This window comes from Sphaerodactylus townsendi, linkage group LG02, assembly GCF_021028975.2.
Source record: "Sphaerodactylus townsendi isolate TG3544 linkage group LG02, MPM_Stown_v2.3, whole genome shotgun sequence".
NCBI classification, from domain to species: Eukaryota; Metazoa; Chordata; class Lepidosauria; order Squamata; family Sphaerodactylidae; genus Sphaerodactylus; species Sphaerodactylus townsendi.
The window spans coordinates 169174000-169196816 of NC_059426.1; the positions used below are offsets into that span (position 1 = coordinate 169174000).

A 22817-nucleotide genomic window follows, 5' to 3' on the forward strand; every position below is an offset into this window, starting at 1 on the left:
GTTTTTAAAGAGAGGCTCGATGGCCATCTGACAGGATTGCTTTGATTATGTGTTCCTGCACTGCAGGGGGTTGGACTTGATGGCCCTTGGGGTCTCTTCCAACTCTATAATTCTATGATTCCCACACACACCTGCTGCTCTGCAAGTCTCTTCTGTATCTCCTGATCGTCGCAGATGTCATATATGACTGGCTTAGAAAGCTCAGACTCTATGCGAGCTAGCCAGGTGCGAAGGTTGCTCATGTTTTTGTCGAGCTGCTGTATGAAAGCGAAAGTCTCCTTCAGTTTCTTCACCCTGATGGATTGAAAGACAGAAAACAAGAGGGCCGTAAAACAAGTTAAGACCAGGAATCATGTTCAAAGGTACCTAGAGGCCAAGTCTGACTGCTGATTTGCCAGGCTAACTTGGCACAATCTACTCTCTCTGCTAACACATCTCCCATGACTCAATAGTGAGTTTCTACAAGATCCCTTCCGCACATGCAGAATAACGCACTTTCAATCCACTTTCACAATTGTTTGAAAGTGGATTTTGCTTTTCCGCACAGTAAAATCCACCTGCAAAGTGCATTGAAAGTGGATTGAAAGTGCGTTATTCTGCATGTGCGGAAGGGGCTCCAGTCCCGTTACTTGAGATCTTTTTAACCTGAGATACCAAGACCTACATAAGAACATAAGAACAAGCTAGCTGGATCAAACCAGAGTCCATCTAGTTCAGCTCTCTGCTACTCGCAGTGGCCCACAAGGTGCCTTTGGGAGCTCCCATGCAGGATGGGAAAGAAATGGACTTCTGCTGCTGCTGCTGCTGCTCCCGAGCACCTGGACTGTTAAGGCATTTGCAATCTCAGATCAAAGAGGATCCAGATTGGTAGCCATAAATCGACTTCTCCTCCATCAATCTGTCCAAGCCCCTTTGAAAGCTATCCAGGTTAGTGGCCATCACCACCTCCTGTGGCAGCATATTCCAAACACCAATCACACGTTGCGTGAAGAAGTGTTTCCTTTTATTAGTCCTAATTCTTCCCCCCTGCATTTTCAATGTGTGCCCCCTGGTTCTAGTATTGTGAGAAAGAGAGAAAAATTTCTCTCTGTCAACATTTTCTACCCCATGCATAATTTTATAGACTTCAATCATATCCCCGCTCAGACGTCTCCTTTCCAAACTAAAGAGTCCCAAACTAAAGAGTCCCAAACCTAAACCCAAGACTACTTGCTTGGCAGAGGAGGGGACCTTTTCCAGAACTAAATGGAAGACAGCATTAAATAATAAAATATAATTTGGTTCCATATTTGAAGACATGCCTTTCACTACGGGCACTTTCGCGCAGGCAGAATCGCACCTTTAATCCACTTTGCAGCTGGATTTTGCCGTGCGAAATAGCAACATCCGATTGTGAAAGTGGATTGAAAGTGCATTATTCTGCATGTGCGAAAGTGCCCTGTCTTCATATAGTACACTAGCAGGCCCCATCACACACTGCTTTTTAGACTTCTGGATCTTCCCTGCTAATCTGTAGAATTGCCACCTTCTGGTTGGATTATACTTGCACAGGCGACAAACTCACGGACCTCCAGATGTTCATGAACTACCATTCCCATCAGCCCTTGCCAGTATAGCCAATGCTCATGTTGGGAGGGGCTGATGGGAATTGTAGTTCATGAACATCTGGAGGCCCACGAGTTTGACACTCCTGGATTATAGCAACAGGCTTTACGTTGGGCTTCCCTCAAAGTTGTTTTGAGACGTTCAGCTGATGCAAAACCCGGCGGCGCTCTTATGAATAAAAACGCCGTTCCATGAACTATGAATTCTCTCCTCCAGGAGACTGATCTGCCCCTTTCTGTTTCCATCTTCTCCCAGGGGGTGAAGACTTTACTGGTTTCATTTGGCATTCTCTCAACGATCCCTCCTTCCTAATGTCACAACCCCAGATTTGCTCAATGAAGGAATCAATGCTTTGAAAACAGAATTCTCATTCATTGATGACAAGCATAGGAAAGCTATTGACTTATATTGTCAGAACTGAATGCAGGAAAACTGGCAAAGCATTATATCCCCCAGCACAGATACATCAGCCCAACTCCCTCCCTTCTCCAGAGGTGAGAAGGCACACAGTCACAAATACTTCTGCGAGAAGAGGGAAAACAGTCACATGGGCACACGCATTTCACAGATAGACTGAACAGGAAGAGAGGGATGAGAGCCTCACAGTTTCCACTGCAGAGATAAGACTACCTAGTACCAGCAAACATTCCCAGGCTTGAAAGAGAAGGAAGCTTTCAGGAGATAGATATATGGCAGGACCTAGGCTAATTGCCCCCTTATTGCCCCCTTCTTATTGCCCTGTTTGCTGGCTGTGCACCTGACCATCTGCCAGCCCCCTCCCAGAATTTGTCCACTCCCAGGTCTTGATTGCCGGGGTGTGATGCCAGACGCCCCTTATTATTAATTATTAACTATTTATTGTGGATTGCTGTTGCTATAGTTTTAAGATTTGTATTTTAACTGGGGTTATTCGATTTGTTTTATTATGGTTGTTCTCGTTTTGTTGTACACTGCCCTGAGCCCTTCGGGGGTAGGGCGGTTTATCAAATCGAATTAATAATAATAACAACCACCACCACCACCACCACCACCACAACAACAACAACAACAAACAAGAAGAAGAAGAAGAAGAAGAAGAAGAAGAAGAAGAAGAAGAAGAAGAAGAAGAAGAAGAAGAAGAAGAAGAAGAAGAAGAAGAAGAAGACGACGACGACGACGACGACGACGACGACATCATTGAGGGTCATGACACCTAACCAGTTTTCATTGCTATTTCTTTGCTTTGTATATATTGTCATTCTGTTTTTGATGGTGGGTTTTTTTTTATTTTAATGGTTTTAAAACGTGGTTTTATAATGTGTTTTAAATGGTTAGCCACCCTGGTAGCACTTGCAAGGGCAGAAAGGCAGGATACACATTTCATTAACAACAATTGCAATTTCAGTGCAGCACTTGAAACACTACTCGAGGCAACATGTATTTTCTTCAACACAACTTAATTGATCGAAATGACTTTCAAATTATGATGATACATTGAGAGTGGCTGTAATTGTTTTCTTTTCTTGCTCGTTTCTGCCTCGGGGGAAATGCAAAGTTTTTGGCTCCTTCGGTCTGTGGCACTTTGGAGCCTTTTGCTAAATATAATTTATGGCGAACCTGTATTTAAATGAAAATAAAAGTTTTTAAAAGCCCAGATTTCTTGATTGCCCGCGTGGTTCCAGGGTCAAGGCAAGGTGCTGGTTCTTACCTGTACAGCCTTGAGACCCCACCACCTCTCCTTAAATACCCTTTACCTTAGCTCATCAGAAAGTATCAGTTGGTTGTTCCAACAACCCTCCAAGTTTGGATGACTTTGGTGAGAATTCACTCTGTCACTAAGGTGGTCCCAACATTATGACCCAAAGCAGTTGCTTTGAAATGGTTTTATGATTTAATTGACAGCAGAATGAGGGAAGAAAGGAAAAGGAGAGGCACGCACAACAAGCGGAGGAACAAGTGGGGCGGGCTGTGAAACTCCGGGGGGGGGGGGGAAATCCCCCCATTGCAGCTCCAGGCCCCTTCCCGACCCAGCCCCATTTGCGGACGGATTGCCCAGCATCGCCCTGGGCGGGTTGCGGCAGCTGAAGAGTGCTACCTGCACTTTGCATAGACAACGCTTTTAAAAAAATCAGTGGAATTTAAAGTCACTTTAAAAAAAACAATTTTCAGGTTTTTCTGCAAATTTAGGGTACCCCAAGTTTGAAGAAACAACTGTCGGGGTGAACGTGTCCCCTGTTTGCAGATTTAGCTATCTGCTGGCTGGGAGCACACATGGGAATTAGCTCTATAGATAAGTACACATATGATTACCCGTATTTGGGATTTGTTTCTGTAGCAAAGCACTGTGGGTAAGGATGCCCAGATTCATGACTAAGTAGTGGAATTCCATCTGCTACCTGGGCATTCTTTATACAGCGTGAGATTCAAATTGTAGCTAGCTCAGATTATGATAAATAGCTTAAACCCTTCACTAAAAATATGGAGTCCCCCCACCCTTTTTTACCGACAAGTCACGAATGACTTATGGCGACCCCCATGGAGTTTTCAAGGCAAGATCTGTTCAGAGGTGGTTTGCCATTGTCTGCCTCTGTGTCATGACCATGGACTTCCTTGGTGGTCTCCTGAGAGCCAACTGGTGTAAGGGTTAAGAGCAGGTGCACTCTAATCTGAAGAACTGGGTTGGATTCCCCGCTCTGCCGCTTGAGCTGTGGTGGCTTATCTGGTGAACCAGATTAGCTTGTGCACTCCAACACATGCCAGCTGGGTGACCTTGGGCTAGTCACAGTTCCTCGGAGCTCGCTCAGCCCCACCCACCTCACAGGGTGTTTGTTGTGGGGGTGGGGGAGGGAAAGGAGATTGTAGGCCCCTTTGAGTCTCCTTGCAGGAGACTTTTCTTCTCTTCTTCGATCCAGGGCTGACCCTTTCTAGCTTCTGAGATCTGATAAGATCAGGCTACCCTGGGCTAGCCAGGTTGGAGTTTCAATATGGCCATGTTAAACAATTGACTGCAGTTGGAAATGGTCATTAGCAAGTTAGGGCAACTGCAGGCCACAAGCCAGACCCAGCATGGGGCTTGCAGCCCGCTCATTTTGTCATGCTAATCGTCTTTGCAGACGGGCCCAACCTAATTAGCTAATTTGCTACATATGCCATTTGCCTTCTTGTCAGTCTCTTGATTGAGGCCTAAAACCCAAGAAAAACAACCAAGCGACGCTGAAAACCCCTTTCAGTCAGCCGAGCCCCTTAAGCCCAAGGTTTCTTACTGTCTTCAAAAGACTCCCCGAGAATTTAAACACGCAAGGAACATTCTGAAGCCCCCCCGAAGGACCAAAACAAGATATGGCCAAAGAGAGAACAGATCAGACGGCTTATTCTGGTTTAGGATTACGGCAATGGCTGAGTGGTGGGCGTGTTTGTGTGTTGGTAAACACCTTCTCCCCCTGCACAGTTCCCCCATGCAAACAGCTTCCCTCTCCAGCTACTACTAGACTCGTGAGGGAAAATGTTACGTGTGTTTGTGTGAGTGTGTGTAAAATGCTGTCAAGTCGCAGATGACTCATGCCAACCCAGCAGGGTTTTCAGGGCAAGAGACTAATGGAGGCGGCTTGCCATTGCCTTTCTTTCTGCACAGAGATCCTGGTATTCCTTTCAGGTCTCCCATCCAAGTAGCAACCAGGGCTAGAATAATAGAATCATGGAGTTGGAAGAGACCCCAAGCGCCATCAAGTCCAACCCCCTGCCATGCAGGAACACACAATCAAAGCACTCCCGACATAGGTTCATCCAGCCTCTGTTTAAAAACCTCCCAAGAAGGAGACTCCGCCACTCTCCGAGGCAGCGAATTCCACTGTTGAATAGCCCTGACAATCAGGAAGTTCTTCCTAATGTTTAGGTGGGATCTCTTTTCCTGCACCTAGTTTAGGTGGGATTTCTTTTCCTGCACCTGATCCTGCTTAGCTTCTAAGATCTGACAGGAGCAGGCTAGCCTGAGCCATCCAGATCAGAGAAATGTAAACATGCATGCACCAATATAATGTCCATCTATCTATCTTCAGGCAGCAAATAACAGCTTGGAGTAAAAAAAAACTATATCAGGAAAAAGGCTCAGGGGAAAAGGTTACGCTTCTCTTACAATGCTTTGGAAATGTTCTTGTTTCCCCTGCCTTAAAAAAAAAAGAGAGAATCCTAATTATGGATCCTGGCAGTTATTCCAAACTTTGAATCGTGACAGCATGCACTGCGTTTATTTATACATACAGACTTACATACCCAACTCACAGCAGAATAAACAATGTGAACCGACATTTGTCAATACAAATATATGGCTCACAAATCTCACAGGGTTAGGTGTATTAGTCTGTTGCAGAAGATATAGCAAAGGTTTTGTGGTCGCCAGACCCCCCCCCCCCCCAAAAAAAAAGGTTGAGGGGGAAAATCTACCAAAATGCTAATACAATATATAAAAGCAGAAAAAAAAACTGATTTGAAACAAATACCGCATAACGAGTATGAGAAAAATAAATATTGTTAATGTATATAGCAGTGGTGGCGAACCTTTGGCACTCCAGATGTTATGGACTACAATTCCCATCAGCCCCTGCCAGCATGGCCAATTGGTGGGAATTGTAGTCCATAACATCTGGAGTGCCAAAGGTTTGCCATCACGGGGAAAAATTCAGAGTCAGCATGGTGTAGGGCAGAGCACTTTCATCTGCGGAACCAGGTTTGATTTTCCGCTCCCGCACATGAAGCCTGCTGGGTGATCTTGGCCCAGTCACAGTTCTCTCAGAACACTCTCAGCCCACATGGAGGCAGGCGATGGCAAACCACCTCTGAAAGTCTCTTGCCCTGAAAACCCTACAGGGTCACCATAATAATAAGAAATTTATACCCCACATTTATCTCCTGTAAAGAGACTCAAACTCACTGGCTTACAAACTCATTTCCCTTCCCCTCCCCACAACAGACACCTTGATAGAGTTCTGAGAGAACTGTGTTTGGCCCAAGGTCAGTGGTGGGATCCAAAAATTTTAGTAACAGGTTCCCATGGTGGTGGGATTCAAACAGTGGCGTAGCGCCAATGGGGCTGGGCGGGGCACGACTGGGGCGTGGCCGGGCATTCCGGGGGTGGGGCGTTTCTGTCCATAATTTAAACTCATTATAGCAAGTCCTATCGTCTACTGTCAACAGAAACAAGTACTCCTCCTCTAATTGACTGCCTGTCAAATACTTTACCATATTACTAAAACATGTTTTTAAAACAGCCCAACAGGGAGAATTATCCCGTTTTCTATCTTTGCTAACCAGCCACATAGGAAACAACAAGACTTTATGATTTTTGGACCTAATGGAATTTCTAATGGAAAAGCAGACCCAATTAGTAACCCCCTCTCGGCACACACAAATAATTAGTAACCCACTCTCGGGAACTGGTGAGAATCTGCTGGATCCCACCTCTGCCCAAGGTCACCTAGAAGGCTTCATGTGGAGAAGCAGGGAAACAAATCCAATTCACCAGATAACAGCTCATGTGGAGGAGAGGGGAATCGAACCCAGTTCTCCAGAATTCATTGCTCTTAACCACAACACCATGCTGGCTGTCACCTGCGACATTCCCTGGCCTTGAAAATCCTACAGGATCACTGTGATCTGAACAGGATTTTTCACTACACATACAAAAATAGAACATCCCTCCCCCCAATCATCAAAATCTCCATGCAACACTCAATAGTATCTTCACAAATCTCACCTAAACTCATGTTTCAGTAGAAGCTTGTATGCAATGTGAAGACCTATTAGGATTATGAAAGAGAGCCGTCTACTTGGCCTCCACTGAATCTGCTAGCTCTCACCCAACACAACTATTTATGGTTGTTTTGTTGCTAACTTGACTCTCTGGGGAAGTCCAGCTTTTAGCTGTGAGGTTTTTGCAAGCTATTTTGCAGGCAAAATCTTGTCGCTCTGCCACAACCTCCCCACCACCTTGAAACAGGAAGAGAACTGGAGGTCCCTTGGTCATCTTCTGGTCCTACTTGGGACCATTTCAGTTGGTTCTCAGGGGCTGATGTTGACCAGATCCTGGCTGCAGTGAAGCCAACTCCTTGCCTCCTGGACCTGTGCCCCTCATGTGTACTCATACCAATATTATCCCTAATGCGCAGTTCAGGTTTCCTGGATGACAGGTTTTAAGAACGAAGCATACAGACTAGCGAGCAACAAGGCGCAAATGGACTTCTCCTCCTCCAAGGCTCAACTCACGCTTTGGGTGTGCAGAAGTTCCAGATCCCTGACATGATGTAATTAATGGATCACAGGTATCAGCTGAGGAAAACACCGTTTCTTTACCTAGCACAGTGATGGCGAACCTTTTTGAGACCGAGTGCCCAAATTGCAACCCAAAACCCACTTATTTATCGTAAAGGGCCAACATGGCAATTTAACCTGAATACTGAGGTTTTAATTTAGAAAAAACAGTTGGCTCCGAGGCTCACGTTACTCAGGAGTAAGCTTGGTGAAGCAACTGTGCAACACTTCGAATGAGTGAATCACGAACCTAGGAGGGTTTACTCAGAAGCAAGCCCCATTGCCAGCAACTGAGCTTACTCCCAGGTAAAGGATCGTGCCCAGGCCAGCCTAGATGTGTGTGTGTGGGCAGGGTGATTTTTTGCCCCCCACATGACGAACTCTTGTGCACGCGTGCCCACAGAAAGGGCTCTGAGTGCCACCTCTGGCACCCGTGCCATAGGTTTGCCACCACTGACCTAGCACCTTGGAGAGCACTCGCCAATCAGATGAGACAATGCTGAGAGAGACTGACTAATCCTGTGACTTTGTATAAGTCAGGTTGGCATTGTCTTTATTAATTAATTAATTAATTAATTAATTAATTAATTATACCGCCCTCCCCCTGAGGGCTCAGGGCGGTTCACAACAAGGTTAAAACATGCCTTAAAAACATAATTTAAATATCAGTTACATGAAAACAGAACCCATTTAAAAATGTGGATGGCGGCCGGCTACCCGCCCCCCCTTTTGTGCCCACGGGAGGCCAGATGACATGGTAGATATATTTTTAACCAGGCTGGCCAAACACCTGGAGGAACAGGTCCGTCTTGGTGGCCCTTGTCCTTGCAGGTTTGTCTTTTAAGTGATCTGTGCCCCAATAAGAACATAAAAACATAAGAACTAGCCTGCTGGATCAGACCAGAGTCCATCTAGTCCAGCACTCTGCTACTCGCAATGGCCCACCAGGTGCCTTTGGGAGCTCACGTGCAGGAGGTGAAAGCAATGGCCTTCTGCTGCTGCTGCTGCTCCCGAGCACCTGGTCTGCTAAGGCATTTGCAATCTCAGATCAAGGAGGATCAAGATTGGTAGCCATAGATCATAGATCTTCTCCATAAATCTGTCCAAGCCCCTTTTAAAGCTATCCAGGTTAGTGGCCATCAGCCACAATGGAAGTGGGGGAAGGTATTTGGGGAGCAATACCATAGTTACGTATGGCTGTGTGCCTATTTCAGCAGAAACCTATAGATCTTATCCTCTGTAAATGGGGAGACTGCTGTAGCTTCGGGTATAGGGTCACAGGTTCGATTCCCTGAATCTTCAGTTGAAAGGACCAGGCAGAAAGTGATGTAAAAAGTCTCTACATGAGACCTTGAAGAGCCGTTGTCAGTCTGGGTAGACAGTAATGACCTTTATAGACCGATTTAGCATAAAGCTTCAATTGCATCTATAGGACTGCAGGACTGCACCTTAACAGCCAGCGTCATATAGTGGTTAAGAGCAGGTAGATTCTAATCTAGAGAACTGGGTTTGATTCCCTATTTATCTGGTGAACCAGATGTGTTTCCACGCTCCTACATTCCTGCTGGGTGACCTTGGGCTAGTCACAGTTCTCTCTCAGCCCCACCTGCCTCACAAGGTGTCTGCTGTGCGGAGAGGAAGGGAAAGGAGCATGTAAGCCACCTTGAGTCTCCTTATGGGAGAGGAAGGTGGGGTATAAATCCAAACTCTTCTTCTTCTTCACCTTATTGCTAGCCCTTGTTATGCCGGTAAGGGAAATAGCACAGACAATATTTTCACCCAGTTATTCAGCCAGAAATAACAATTAATTAAGGCAGCGGGACAAATGGCAGGTGTTTAATGTTTAACGTAATTAAGGTTAGTATTTAGGACTAGCATGCTGTTACATACTTCTTTTAAAGGTAACACTATTTTAAATACCTTTAAAGGTATTTACTGTATTTTAGATATTTAAACTGTATTAATATTACTTGTATTTACTAACGCTTTGAATGCCACTGGCCAAGAAGGTACCCCTTACGGCCTGGAATAAAAATTTCCTGCTGTGTCTTGCTACATAGCAGTGGTGGCGAACCTATGGCACGGGTGCCAGAGGTGGCACTCAGAGCCCTCTCTGTGGGTACGCACAAACCTAGCATTAAACCTAAGACCTAGTTTTGGGAAAGCAGTGTAGGTAACCCTGTTAAGCACTGTTAAACCCCACTGATTTTCACGTGAAGAACTGAAGCATGATCCTTTACCTGGGAGTAAGCTCAGTTGCTGGCAATGGGGCTTGCTTGATTCACCCAGTGGAAGAGTTGCACGGTTGCTTCAAAGCAAAGCCACCGACTACCACCAAGCTTACTCCTGAGTAACGTAGGCCTTGGAGCCAACCATTTTTTCTAAGCTAAAACCTCAGCATTCAGGTTCAATTGCCGTGTTGGCCCTTTGCGATAAATAAGTGGGTTTTGGGTTGCAGTTTGGGCACTCGGTCTCAAAAAGGTTCGCCATCACTGCTATATAGCCTCTATGCTTTAAATGATCCGTCTCACTGAACGGGGCAGCAAACTATTATATACAGAGAAGCCTGTACTATGCCCTTCCGCGGGGTTTTAAAAATTACTGCTGTTAAGCGTGAACCCTGTCTTGGAAAATTTTCAGGTAGATGATAATGAAAAGGAACAGATGCTTATTTATCAGTATAAGCATCATCTCAACCAAACAGTCAGTACAGTATTTACATCCGAGAAACAGCCCCTTGAAAGGAAGCCCCGCTGTATTCTTTGCCGCTGCCGATTAAAATGGCATCGGTGATCTTCAAAAAGAAAACAACTTGCCTTTTAGACACACACACACACACAGACACACAGACACACAGACACACACACACACACACACACACACACACACACACACACACACCCCGCCTTCAAAGGCGGACGATCACGACAAGGTCCAGAAGATGCAAATCAGCAGAAAACATCACCTTGCGTTTTTAAAACGATCATCGCTTTCATTTTAAATGCTAGGTGGGCTGACGTGCTCCTATACAACATACGTGCCGCTGCAGTTTTCCTGTGGATGGATTCTACTACGGCATTAATTGACAAATCTAACAAAACGGAGGAGGCCGAGCGTTACAAAGAAAAGCCATCCCGTCCATTTGGAACAGCGGCTAATCCCCTCTGATAGCGGCACGGGGAGGAAACAGTTACTGGCAATAAGGGAGGAAGCCCCTGAATGCTATTTATCCTCCATGCTTACGGCCTGCAATTTCACCCCCCCCACCCGGGCTCCCCTCCCCAGTTTGTCAAAGGTAAGTGAACCCACCACACTCCCCGCAGCTAAGGCCCATCCCCCCCCCCCCACACACACACACACGGATGCACGCAGACGGACTCCTAGGGCATGCCTCTATTGTCGATGATGAAAAATGCACTTACTGTTTAGAAGGAAATACCATTCCTTGGCTTATCGAATCCAAAAGCTGCGGGGATAGCGTCTGAGCGAGCAGAGCCACTTGGGAAGAGGACCCCCCCCCCCTCCTCCAACGACACCCTGTTTAATATCACCGTCTTAGCATCTTCCATAGAAAGGGGGGGGGGAGCTCAGACCTTTCCCTTCCTCTTTCTCTTCTATGCCCCTAGGCAGAGCGTCACACACACACACACACACACACACACACACACACACACACACACACACACACACACACGGCACATGCACACACATTTGCTGGAGTCACACTCGGAAGAGAAAAGGTGACCTTTCTCCTTACCCTTCCGATTTTGACCTGTCAGAATCACAAACGTTCAAGGTTAGGAAAAAAAGTTTAAAAATCTTAATTTTGACAGGTGGGGGAAAAAACTCAAGAGGCATAGGGAAGGGGTGGTCCTCAGAAAGTTTGGCAGCGGTGGCGAACCTTTGGCACTCCAGATGTTATGGACTACAATTCCCAATTGGCCATGCTGGCAGGGGCTGATGGGATTTGTAGTCCATGACATCTGGAGTGCCAAAGGCTCGCCACCATGGTGCTAGAGGATGGATGATGAAAAAAAAACCTTGTTCTGAAAATGTCAAAGCAAACATAAAACAAAATTTAAAAATGCAGAGGTCCAAAGAAGTGATTGGAACATGATAGCATAATCAAATCATACAGTTCTCAGCCCAAGGTATGGAAAAGGACCGGAGCAGATCAGTGGGTAGAAGGTTTTTTGGGGGGGTCAATCCCAAATATCAATATATCTAATTCTCAACATGGCCCTATCTGTGGATACTTAAACCCAGAGATTGGAGCCACGGACAGACACGGCAGCTCTTTCAATAAACCTGAGAAAACCTGGGGGTTTGCGCAAACAATCGAAATCTAAACAAACAAAAATAAATAAATTGGAAATGTTGAAATCTCCCAAAATTATAATCCAAATGCCTGTAGTCAACCTCCCCCCCAGTGGCCGTTGCTAGGCAACCGCAACAGTATTGCCACACTTCAGTTGTTGGTTAGTCAGGAAAAGGCAGGCGACGGGGCAGGGCCTTTTCCATGGTTGTTTTTTGTTTTGAGGAAGGACTTATTGGGACCAAGCTTGGCAGCAACAACCGTACAACTTGCTACCATCGTATGACACCAAGGTCTAGCTGTTTGCTACGGTTCAACAACAGCACCTTCAAAGGCAGTGTCATATAATGGTTCGAGTTTCAGCCTAGGACAGTGGTGGCGGACCTTTGGCACTCCAGATGTTATGGACTACAGTTCCCATCAGCCCCTGCCAGCAAGGTCAATTGGCCATGCTGGCAGGGGCTGATGGGAATTGTAGTCCGTAACATCTGGAGTGCCAAAGGTTCGCCACCATGGGCCTAGGACCTGGGAGACCCAGGTTCGAACCCTCACTCTGCTGTAGAAGCTCAAAGGGTGACCTTTGGCCACTTACACACCTTCAACCTAACCTACCTCACAGGGTTGTAGAGCAGACTCAATGGACAACTGGTGAACGATGTGGGTTGTTTTGGGTCCCCACTGCGCAGAAAGGTGGGGTATACATGAAACATATAAATATCAATATAACCAAGATGCAGGGAAAGATTAAAGGAAAATTGGTGAGTAGAAAGAAGAAAAAGAACTCAGGAAAGGTGGAAATATGGGGCTGCCAGGAGAAGGGGGGGAAAGGAAATAGTGCGGGCTGCGGGATATGGGGGAAAGTCTTTGTGTGTTCCTCACTGCATAACTGGACAATAGTTTTCCCAGACAGAGACTGCAAGGGGGAGTGATAGAACGAAAGCTGAAAGAGGGAGAGCCCAGGAATTGACTCTGGGACCTTTCGCATGCCAAGCAGATGCTCTGCCACTATACTCTGGCCCAGTGGTGGGATCCAACAATTTTAGTAAGTTCCCATGGTGGTGGGATTCAAACAGTGGCGTAGTGCCAGTGGGGCTGGGCGGGGCACGACGGGGGCGTGGCCGGGCATTCTGGGGGCGGGGCATTAATAATTTCTCTGTTGCTGTAAAAACTCTTACTGTAAAAAAAAAGTTCCCAATTTCCAGCTGGTATCTTCCTGTCCATAATTTAAACTCATTATAGCAAGTCCTATCGTCTACTGCCAACCGAAACAACTACTTCTCCTCTCATTGACTGCCTGTCAAATACTTAATACTTTCAAATACTTCATTTTGTTTCTAGAAATCAAAAGAAGGATTCTTTCCTTAAACAAGGAACTTGACCATATTTCTAAAGCATGTTTTTAAAACAGCCCAACGGGGAGAATTATCCCGTTTTCTACCTTCGCTATCCAGCCACATAGGAAACAACAGGACTTCATGATTTTTGGACCTAATGGAATTTCTAACGGAAAAGCGGACTCAATTAGTAACCCCCTCTCGGCACACACAAATAACTAGTAACCCACTCTCGGGAACTGGTGAGAACCTGCTGGATCCCACCTCTGCTCTGGCCCCTTCCACACATGCAGAATAATGCACTTTCAGTGCACTTTCACGCTAGTTTGCACGTGGATTTTTCTATTCTGCACAGTAAAATCCAGCTGCATTGAAAGTGCATTATTCTGCATGTGCGGAAGAGGCCTCTGGCTCACAAAAAGATGTTAGTAGATTGTATATTTCTTTGCCACAGAACCTGCTGGACCTTCTTTGTTGTAGAATGCTCCGCCTGGGTCCAAGTGCCTGCCTAGCCCTGCTCCTGCAATCCATTGGAAAGCTTGATGACAGTCATGCCATGAGGTATAAGTGCTCTTCTATCAAAGTACCATGTTCCATAGTGCTCAAAACAATGGTTTTGCAAAGGCAGTGCGTAAAAATGAATGATGCTTCTCTTATTCGTCTGGGACTATATTTTAATGTGGAAGCATACAATTTTCTCAATTGTTGCACCTCAACTGACAGTACTAATATCTTTATCTGAGACAAGGTACAGTGACAGCCTTCCAGCCACCAGGTCTATCTGAATTGGCTTGTTTCTCTGCCGTTTATTTTATTATCCCAACGTTTCTGGTTAACATAATGAACATAAGAACTAGCCTGCTGGATCAGACCAGAGTCCATCTAGTCCAGCACTCTGCTACTCGCAGTGGCCCACCAGGTGCCTTTGGGAGCTCACCTGCAGGATGTGAAAGCAATGGCCTTCTGCTGCTCCTGAGCACCTGGTCTGCTGAGGCATTTGCAATCTCAGATCAAGGAGGATCAAGATTGGGAGCCATAGATCGACTTCTCCTCCATCAATCTGTCCAAGCCCTTTTTAAAGCTATCCAGGTTAGTGGCCATCACCACCTCCTGTGGCAGCATATTCCAAACACCAATCACACGTTGCGTGAAGAAGCGTTTCCTTTTATTAGTCCTAATTCTTCCCCCCAGCATTTTCAATGAATGCCCCCTGGTTCTAGTATTGTGAGAAAGGGAGAAAAGTAAGCAAGTATACCCTCACATTCACACTGTTTGTTAATTTGGATACTTGCTGCTTCAACACATCTGTGTTCTTGATCAAGGCCAAATGGCCTGGAAAAGAGGTTAGGTCAAGGAAACATAAATATCAAATAAAGAGAATATGGGCTAAAATAAAAGCATGTAATGCTACTAATCTTGTCCCCGCTTGTTGTAACGCCAGATGTCGCAGGTGTGCCCATACGTGGAACTGCTTAGAACTGAAGGGAACCCTGGAAAAAGATCATAACCCGCAGCTCGGGGTATCTGCACATCTCGTGCACCCAAAATTCACTGGCAAAAGACAGCAGGATGCAAAAGATGTGAGTTCGAATTTTCCACCCCCACAAACTATGGGTACCATTGTGAAAATGGCTGGCGGGGCTCGCCTTTACTGGGAGCTGTGTCAAGAAAGAGAAGAGATGAAGGGAGATTTGATTGGGTTTGAGCAGGGGACTGAGATAGAGATGGAGCCGGTCCTTTGTAGCCTTCCAACTGCAGACCCCCCCCCCCCCCAACTTTGCCCCCTATTCTGTTATCGTCTTGATTCCTAGAAAAAGTAGATCTTGGTAGCTAAGCAAGATGGGTCCTGAGTAGTACTTGGATGGGGGACCACTAAGGAAGGCCAGGGTTGTGATGCAGAGGCAGGCAATGGCAAACCACCTCTGCTCATCCCTTATTTTCAGAATCCCACGGGATCGCCATAACCCGGCTGCCACTTGATACCGCTTTACACAGACAAACTTGGATGGGAGACCACTAAAGAAGGCCAGGGTTGTGATGCAGAGGCAGGCAATGGCAAACCACCTCTGCTCATCCCTTATTTTCAGAACCCCACGGGATCGCCATAACCCGGCTGCCACTTGATACTGCTTTACACAGACAAACTTGGATGGGAGACCACTAAAGAAGGCCAGGGTTGTGATGCAGAGGCAGGCAATGGCAAACCACCTCTGCTCATCCCTTGTTTTCAGAACCCCACGGGACCGCCATAACCCGGCTGCCACTTGATACCGCTTTACACAGACAAACTTGGACGGGAGACCACTAAAGAAGGCCAGGGTTGTGATGCAGAGGCAGGCAATGGCAAACCACCTCTGCTCATCCCTTGTTTTCAGAACCCCACGGGATCGCCATAACCCGGCTGCCACTTGATACCGCTTTACACAGACAAACTTGGATGGGAGACCACTAAAGAAGGCCAGGGTTGTGATGCAGAGGCAGGCAATGGCAAACCACCTCTGCTCATCCCTTATTTTCAGAACCCCACGGGATCGCCATAACCTGGCTGCCACTTGATACCGCTTTACACAGACAAACTTGGATGGGAGACCACTAAAGAAGGCCAGGGTTGTGATGCAGAGGCAGGCAATGGCAAACCACCTCTGCTCATCCCTTGTTTTCAAAACTCCACGGGATCGCCATAACCCGGCTGCCACTTGATACCGCTTTACACAGACAAACTTGGACGGGAGACCACTAAAGAAGGCCAGGGTTGTGATGCAGAGGCAGGCAATGGCAAACCACCTCTGCTCATCACTTGTTTTCAAAACCCCACAGGATCGCCATAACCCGGCTGCCACGATACCACTTTAAACAGACAAACGTGGATGGGAGACCACTAAAGAAGGCCAGGGTTGTGATGCAGAGGCAGGCAATGGCAAACCACCTCTGCTCATCCCTTGTTTTCAGAACCCCACGGGGTTGCCGTAAGCTGGCTGCCACTGGACACCACTTTACACAGGCAGGTTGATAGGATCAATATGAGGAGGTATCTAATGAGGAATGTCCTAAAATTAGGATTTCCAAAATCTAAATAAGCATAATGTATTAGGCATGAGACTGTGTGAAATATCGTTAAAAATTGTATTATGTTGGTAGAAAGTGAATGAAATGAGAGCAAGGTAGCGCATACAACAAACTGATAATACATTCTACACAGCGGCACAAACTGACTTCCTGAACTATTCTTATACGGCATAACCTACTGTCTGTGTGATATCATCATCATGCCACAGCTGACTTATGGTGAAACTGTAGGGTTTTTAAGGCAAGGGAGATTCGGAGGTGCTTTGCCATTGCCTGCCTCCAAGTGGGCTGACAGAGCTCTGGGAGAACTGTAGTTGGCAGCAAAAAACCGCAATACCCCTGTCTGGCTCTAATACAAGATTAAAAACTCCATTTTAATGAAAAAATTCAAAACATATGTATCTTTAAACAAGTGAACTATACATGAGGTGCATCTCAGATTGACCATCAGCCAATGACTGTTTCTCAGAACTGTGCACACTCTACAGAATATGATGATCGCATCACAGAATATGATGATCCCATGTTAGAGACTTGTTGCCTGTGAATTGGTTTAGGGCAGTGTTTCCCAACCTTTTCGAGGTCAGGGTACCCTTGACCTCACTCTTCATATCTCATGGTACCCCTGCCGCCACCACCACCTTCCCCTCCCATTGCCCCTGCTTGCCACACCCCCCACCTTCCCCTCCCAGGGTGAAGGGAAGCACTGCGGGGGGGGGGGGGGGCTGCTGACCTCGCGGCAGGCCCTGCCCCATAGGCCAGCTCCATGTCCTTGCTGGCGCCGGTGGGAGACACCACAAAAATGAAGGGGGGCGGTAGTGTTGCCACGGTACCCCTGGGACATGCTCACGGCACTCCAGGGTACCATGGAACCCTGGTTGAGAATGGCTGGTTTAGGGATTTCCCTTCGAATGTGTGTTTGTGCTTCAGATGCATTTGTTGTCCGCCTCATGTATAGCTCACATGATTAAGGATACATATGTTTTAAATATTTTCAATAAAATGGAGTTTTTAATCTTGTATTAGAGCCAGACAAAAAAATGTTTTTTTGCTGTTGACATTTATACTGTCTCAGGCTCCGCTTTGTATGTAATTAGAACTGTAGTTGGCCCCAGGTCGCCAAGCAAGCTTCGTGTCGACATGCGGGAAATTGAACCTGTTAAGAGTTCACCACTTTTAACCACTACACCCAGAGGTGGGATCCAGCAGGTTCTCACAGGTTCCCGAGGGTAGGTTACCAATTATTTGTGTGTACCGAGAGGGGGTTACTAATTGGTGATTTTGCCACGTGATTTTTGCCTTAGTTACGCTCCTCCTCTCAGCAGTAGCGCGCAGAACTTGAAACAGTCTAGCAGGAGGTGCACCGGCGTGCGTGGCAGCCTGCGCCTGCGTGCATTCGTTTCCCGCCCAAGGACTGGCGCAGCGGCTGCGTCCTTGCCCCACCCCCGCCCAGGAATGCCCCACCCCCGGAATGCCTGGCCACGCCCCTGTCGTGCCCTGTCCAGCCCCATTGGCGCTACGCCACAGTTTGAATCCCACCACCATGGGAACCTGTTACTAAAATTTTTGGATCCCACCACTGACTACACCACCTATATATAACCTATTACCTTTACAGAAAAGCTCTTCTGAACAACTGCATTTTATATAGTAAGAAGAAGAAGAAGAGGAGGAGTTCGGATTTATATCCTGCCTTTTTCTCCTGTAAGGACTCAAAGGGGCTTACAAATTCCGTTCCCTTCCTCTCCCCAAAACAGACACCTTGTGAAATCAGTGGGGCTGAGAGAGTTTGGAGAGAATTGTGACTAGCCCAAGGTGATCCAGCAGGAATGTAGGAGCAGGGAAACCAATCTGGTTCACCAGAAAATAGTCCACCACTCATGTGGAAGAGTGAGGAATCAAACCCGGTTCTCCAGATTAGAGTCCACCTGCTCTTAACCACTACACCATGCCAGCTTTCGTGGTGAGGCTTCCTGACCTCATTAAGGCAGGCTATTCCACAAGGAAGATGCTGCAACAGCAAAAGCCTGTTGTTGACAATTCGGAAGGTTACTATGTCAGATTGCACAGGGAGGCCATTGAAATTCACAAACACCAAGACAACTTCAACAAAGAAAGAAGAGACTCTGAGAATTAACAAAGCTTGGCTACCGGTACTTAAAAACATCAGAATCAAAGGCCAAGGGCATGCTAAGTTCATGGACAATGGACTCCACCAAGACGCAGGATTTGCATTCACCAATACTGCTGCTGCTGCTGCTGCTGCTGAAAGGAATGCAAATGAGACTACAAATGTAAATGGACTGATAACCCCACCCGCAATTCAATGCACTCAACCACACCTTTGCATAGCAAGTTCCACCCAAACACTTACTGATTGGTTCCCCATCCTGGGACATGGGCAAGATATACCCCACTAAACATTCCCTTCTCCCTGGACACAGTGTGTAACAGACTTCTCTCTGTGATACATCTCTGAAAACACCAGCCACAGATGCAGGTGAAACGTTAGGAACAAGATCCACCAGACCACGGCCACACAGCCCGGAAAACCGACCACAACGTGTCCTGTTTTAACAGTTTAACTGCCGCGACCAGGCAATAATTAAAGAACTCAACCACACTGCCAGGAGATTTGGACACAGCATTTCAGAGATTATCCACTTTTCCGATCCCATGAATAATTGTATAAACCGCTTTCATGTCGTCCCTTAGCTGTCCTTTTCTTTCCCTAGTCCAGTGGTGGCGAACCTTTGGCACTCCAGATGTTACGGACTACAATTCCCATCAGCCCCTGCCAGCAAGGCCAATTGGCCATGCTGGCAGGGGCTGATGGGAATTGTAGTCTGTAACATCTGGAGTGCCAAAGGTTCGCCACCACTGCCCTAGTCTGAAAAGTCCCAGACTCTTTGGCCTTTTTTATTGCCCTTTCTGTACTTTTCCCATTTTTGCGATCATCTTGTTAACTTGTGGTGACCAGAACTGTACAAAACATTCCAAATGAGGTTGGACCATAGCTTTATTCAAGGGCATTCCATTGTTGACTGTTTTATATCCAAAGCCTTTTCCAACCACCCACCACACAGAGTTTGCTTTTTTTCAGCGCTGCACGCACCGAGTCAACATTTTCTACCAACGGACAGCTTCGAGATCTCAGTCTTGGTCACTTCAGGCCTTATTAGTATCCTGCAAGTTCCAACATCGATAAGAGCCCGTTGTATTCTAAATGCAGGCATCTACGCAGGGGCATTTGCAATTTCGGCACTTTTATTTCAATCACTGTCATGCGAAACAGCCTCCAGAGAATCGCATTTGCATATATTACCGTTCAAACCGGACAGATGTCCCATTGCTGTTGTCATTACTTTGCTTTCTAGCGACACTGAGTTCCCGGCACCCTTCCCACACACACGCATATCGCAGTCCAGCTGTTAAGAGGCACAGACAAAGCCCCGGCAAACAATGCAAACCAAGCATGTACAGGCACAATGGAGGGACTCAAAAGGACTCGCTTCAACTGGTGCCATATGGCATAGCGGAGCTTGTCTGCCCGAACTGAAAAGCGACTCAAGAACTAAACAGACAACGGCTCCCCCTAATTTGCCCATCTGTCTCAGGCTGTTTATGGGTTTAAAGTGAAGGAAGTTGTTTACAACGATGCTCCGCTGTGGACCGCTTAGTTTTTTCGACTTGTTTCGACGCCATGCAAATGTTTTCGAGCAACTTGCCTGCGCAGAGTTCAGGCATTCATTGTAGTATAATATTTGATGGCAGATTTCACGACCCCTGCTGTTGCCCAGGTTTTATGCAGAGTTTTAATGTGTTTTGTGACCACCATATGTGTCTACATATGGTGGTCACAATTTCAACTCTACATCGCCTGGTAACTGAGCGAGAATCGTGGATAACTCGTGCCATTAAATATTATACAGCTATCACCCTAGAACTCTGAGAATAGGTGTTCTCGAATATTCACATAGAAATTGTACTTCGCCTGCAAATTTGGTGAAAACCCTAAAAGGAGTCCTACACAGATGTCCTACACATTCTCCTACTTATTCCAGAGAAGTAGGGAAACACAGATCTGTTTTCAGGAATTCACATAATTTAACCGGGACATAATTTAACCTGTGTTCAGTTCTGGTCACCACATCTCAAAAGGATATTGAAGAGACGAAAAGAAGTGCAGAGAAGGGCAATGTAAGGGATGATTGAGGGATTGGAGCTAACCCTCCTCTATGAGGAGAGGGATGCAAATGTTTGGAGACTCTTTAGTTTGAGAGAGGAGGCGTCTGAGGGGGGGGATAATGATTGAAGTCTGAAATTCATGCATGGGGGGTAGAAAATGTTGTCAGAGTATATAAATTTTTCTCTCTTTCTCTCACAATACCTAGGAACCTAGGGGGGCATTCATTGAAAATGCTGGGGAAGAAATTTAGGACTAATAAAAGTGAAACACTTCTTCAAAGCAACGGCGTGACTGGTGTTTTGGAATATGCTGCAAGCACAGGAGGTGGTGATGGGCCACTAACCTGGATAGCGAAAGCTTTAAAAGGGGCTTGGACAGATTTATGTGGAGGGAGAGAGCTCACATCTATGGCTCCCAATCTTGATCCTCCTTAGTCTGAGATTGCAAAATGCCTTTATGAATAGACCAGGTGCTCTGGAAGGGCAGCAGCAGCAGCAACAGGCCATTGCTTCTCATTGACATCGTGCATGTGAGCTTCCCAAAGGAGCACTTGAAAGGCGAATGACCACCTCGGGCGAGTAGCAAGGAGAGCTGGACTAGATGGACCAGGTGATAAGCTTGAACCATATAGAAACACTTGCATTTGTCCATGCTTCATATTTCACTCTTAACCCACCTAACATGATTTGTAGGACAACACCCCTTACAACTAAAGATAAACAGAGAGTATTTAGATATGTGGAGCAGAAAATTACTCATGGAATACAGCATCAGTAAATATTTTGAAAATTTTTATGTCTCACATTATTGAACTTCATACAAAACATACAATCATAGTGATTATGCGTACAGGTTGGCTCAAGACAACGCTGTGGCTATTAATGGCTCCTTCCTTAGGGTATGCATCTCATGTTTATACTCTACATTCATTCATTCATTCATTCATTCATTCATTCATTCATTCATTCATTCATTCATTCATTCATTCTATCTATCTATCTATCTATCTATCTATCTATCTATCTATCTATCTATCTATCTATCTATCTATCTATCTATCTATCTATCTATCTATCTATCTATCTATCTCTCATCTATCTATCTATCTATCTATCTATCTATCTATCTATCTATCTATCTATCTATCTATCTATCTATCTATCTATCTATCTATCTATCTATCTATCTATCTATCTATCTATCTATCTATCTATCTATCTCTTCGACTTTTATGCCACCTACCCCCAGAGGCTCTAAAATAACAAGAGCACATTCAATAAATACATGCAATATAATAAAATGAGGGCTCTAATTTTGAGGTGTATATGCAAAACATTTTTTTGTTTAATTAGCTAGCTGAGACCTGATAATGTGGATTATCTCAAGAGTCCATTTTAACCCCAAGACAGCCGGCATGGTGTAGTGGTTAAGAGCAGGTGGGTTCTAATCTGGAGAGCAGGGTTTGATTCCCCACTCCTCCACATGAGTGGCAAAGGCTTATCTGGTGAACCAGATGTGTTTCTGCACTCCTAGGTGTTCTTGCTATGGTGGCATTGGACTGTCACAGTTCTTCAGAGCTCTCTCAGCCCCACCTACCTCACAAGGTGTCTGTTGTGGTGAGGGGAAGGGAAAGGAGCTTGTAAACCACCTTGAGTCTCCTTACAGGAGAGAAGAGTGGGGTATAGATCCAAACTCTACTTCTTCTTCTCTATGTACAGTCATTGGTGGAAATCATCAGAAGCTTTGGAGCAGGTTGTTACCAATAGGCTGATGACATAGCTTTATACTTCTTTTTTCTGGTCTGGCTTTTCCTGCAATGGGCCCCATGGTTTGGAACAGGGGTCTTCAAACTATGGCCCTCCAGATGTTCATAGAATACAATTCCCATGAGCCCTACCACTTGGCTATGCTGTCAGGGGCTGATGGGAATTGTAGTCCATGAACATCTGGAGGGCCATAGTTTGAAGACCCCTGGTTTGGAACAAGCTACAAGAATGGGTAAGGAACAGGGTTGCCAGCTCCAGTC

At 46.0% G+C, this 22817-nt stretch overlaps 1 protein-coding gene across 1 annotated transcript in view; it reads right to left on the reverse strand.

Annotated features, from left to right (window-relative positions):
- SYNE2 (spectrin repeat containing nuclear envelope protein 2) overlaps positions 1-22817 on the reverse strand; it is a 260281-nt gene that overhangs the window by 26574 nt on the left and 210890 nt on the right. The window contains 1 exon segment of the mRNA XM_048484653.1: positions 132-294. Coding sequence (XP_048340610.1) covers positions 132-294 — 163 coding nt within the window.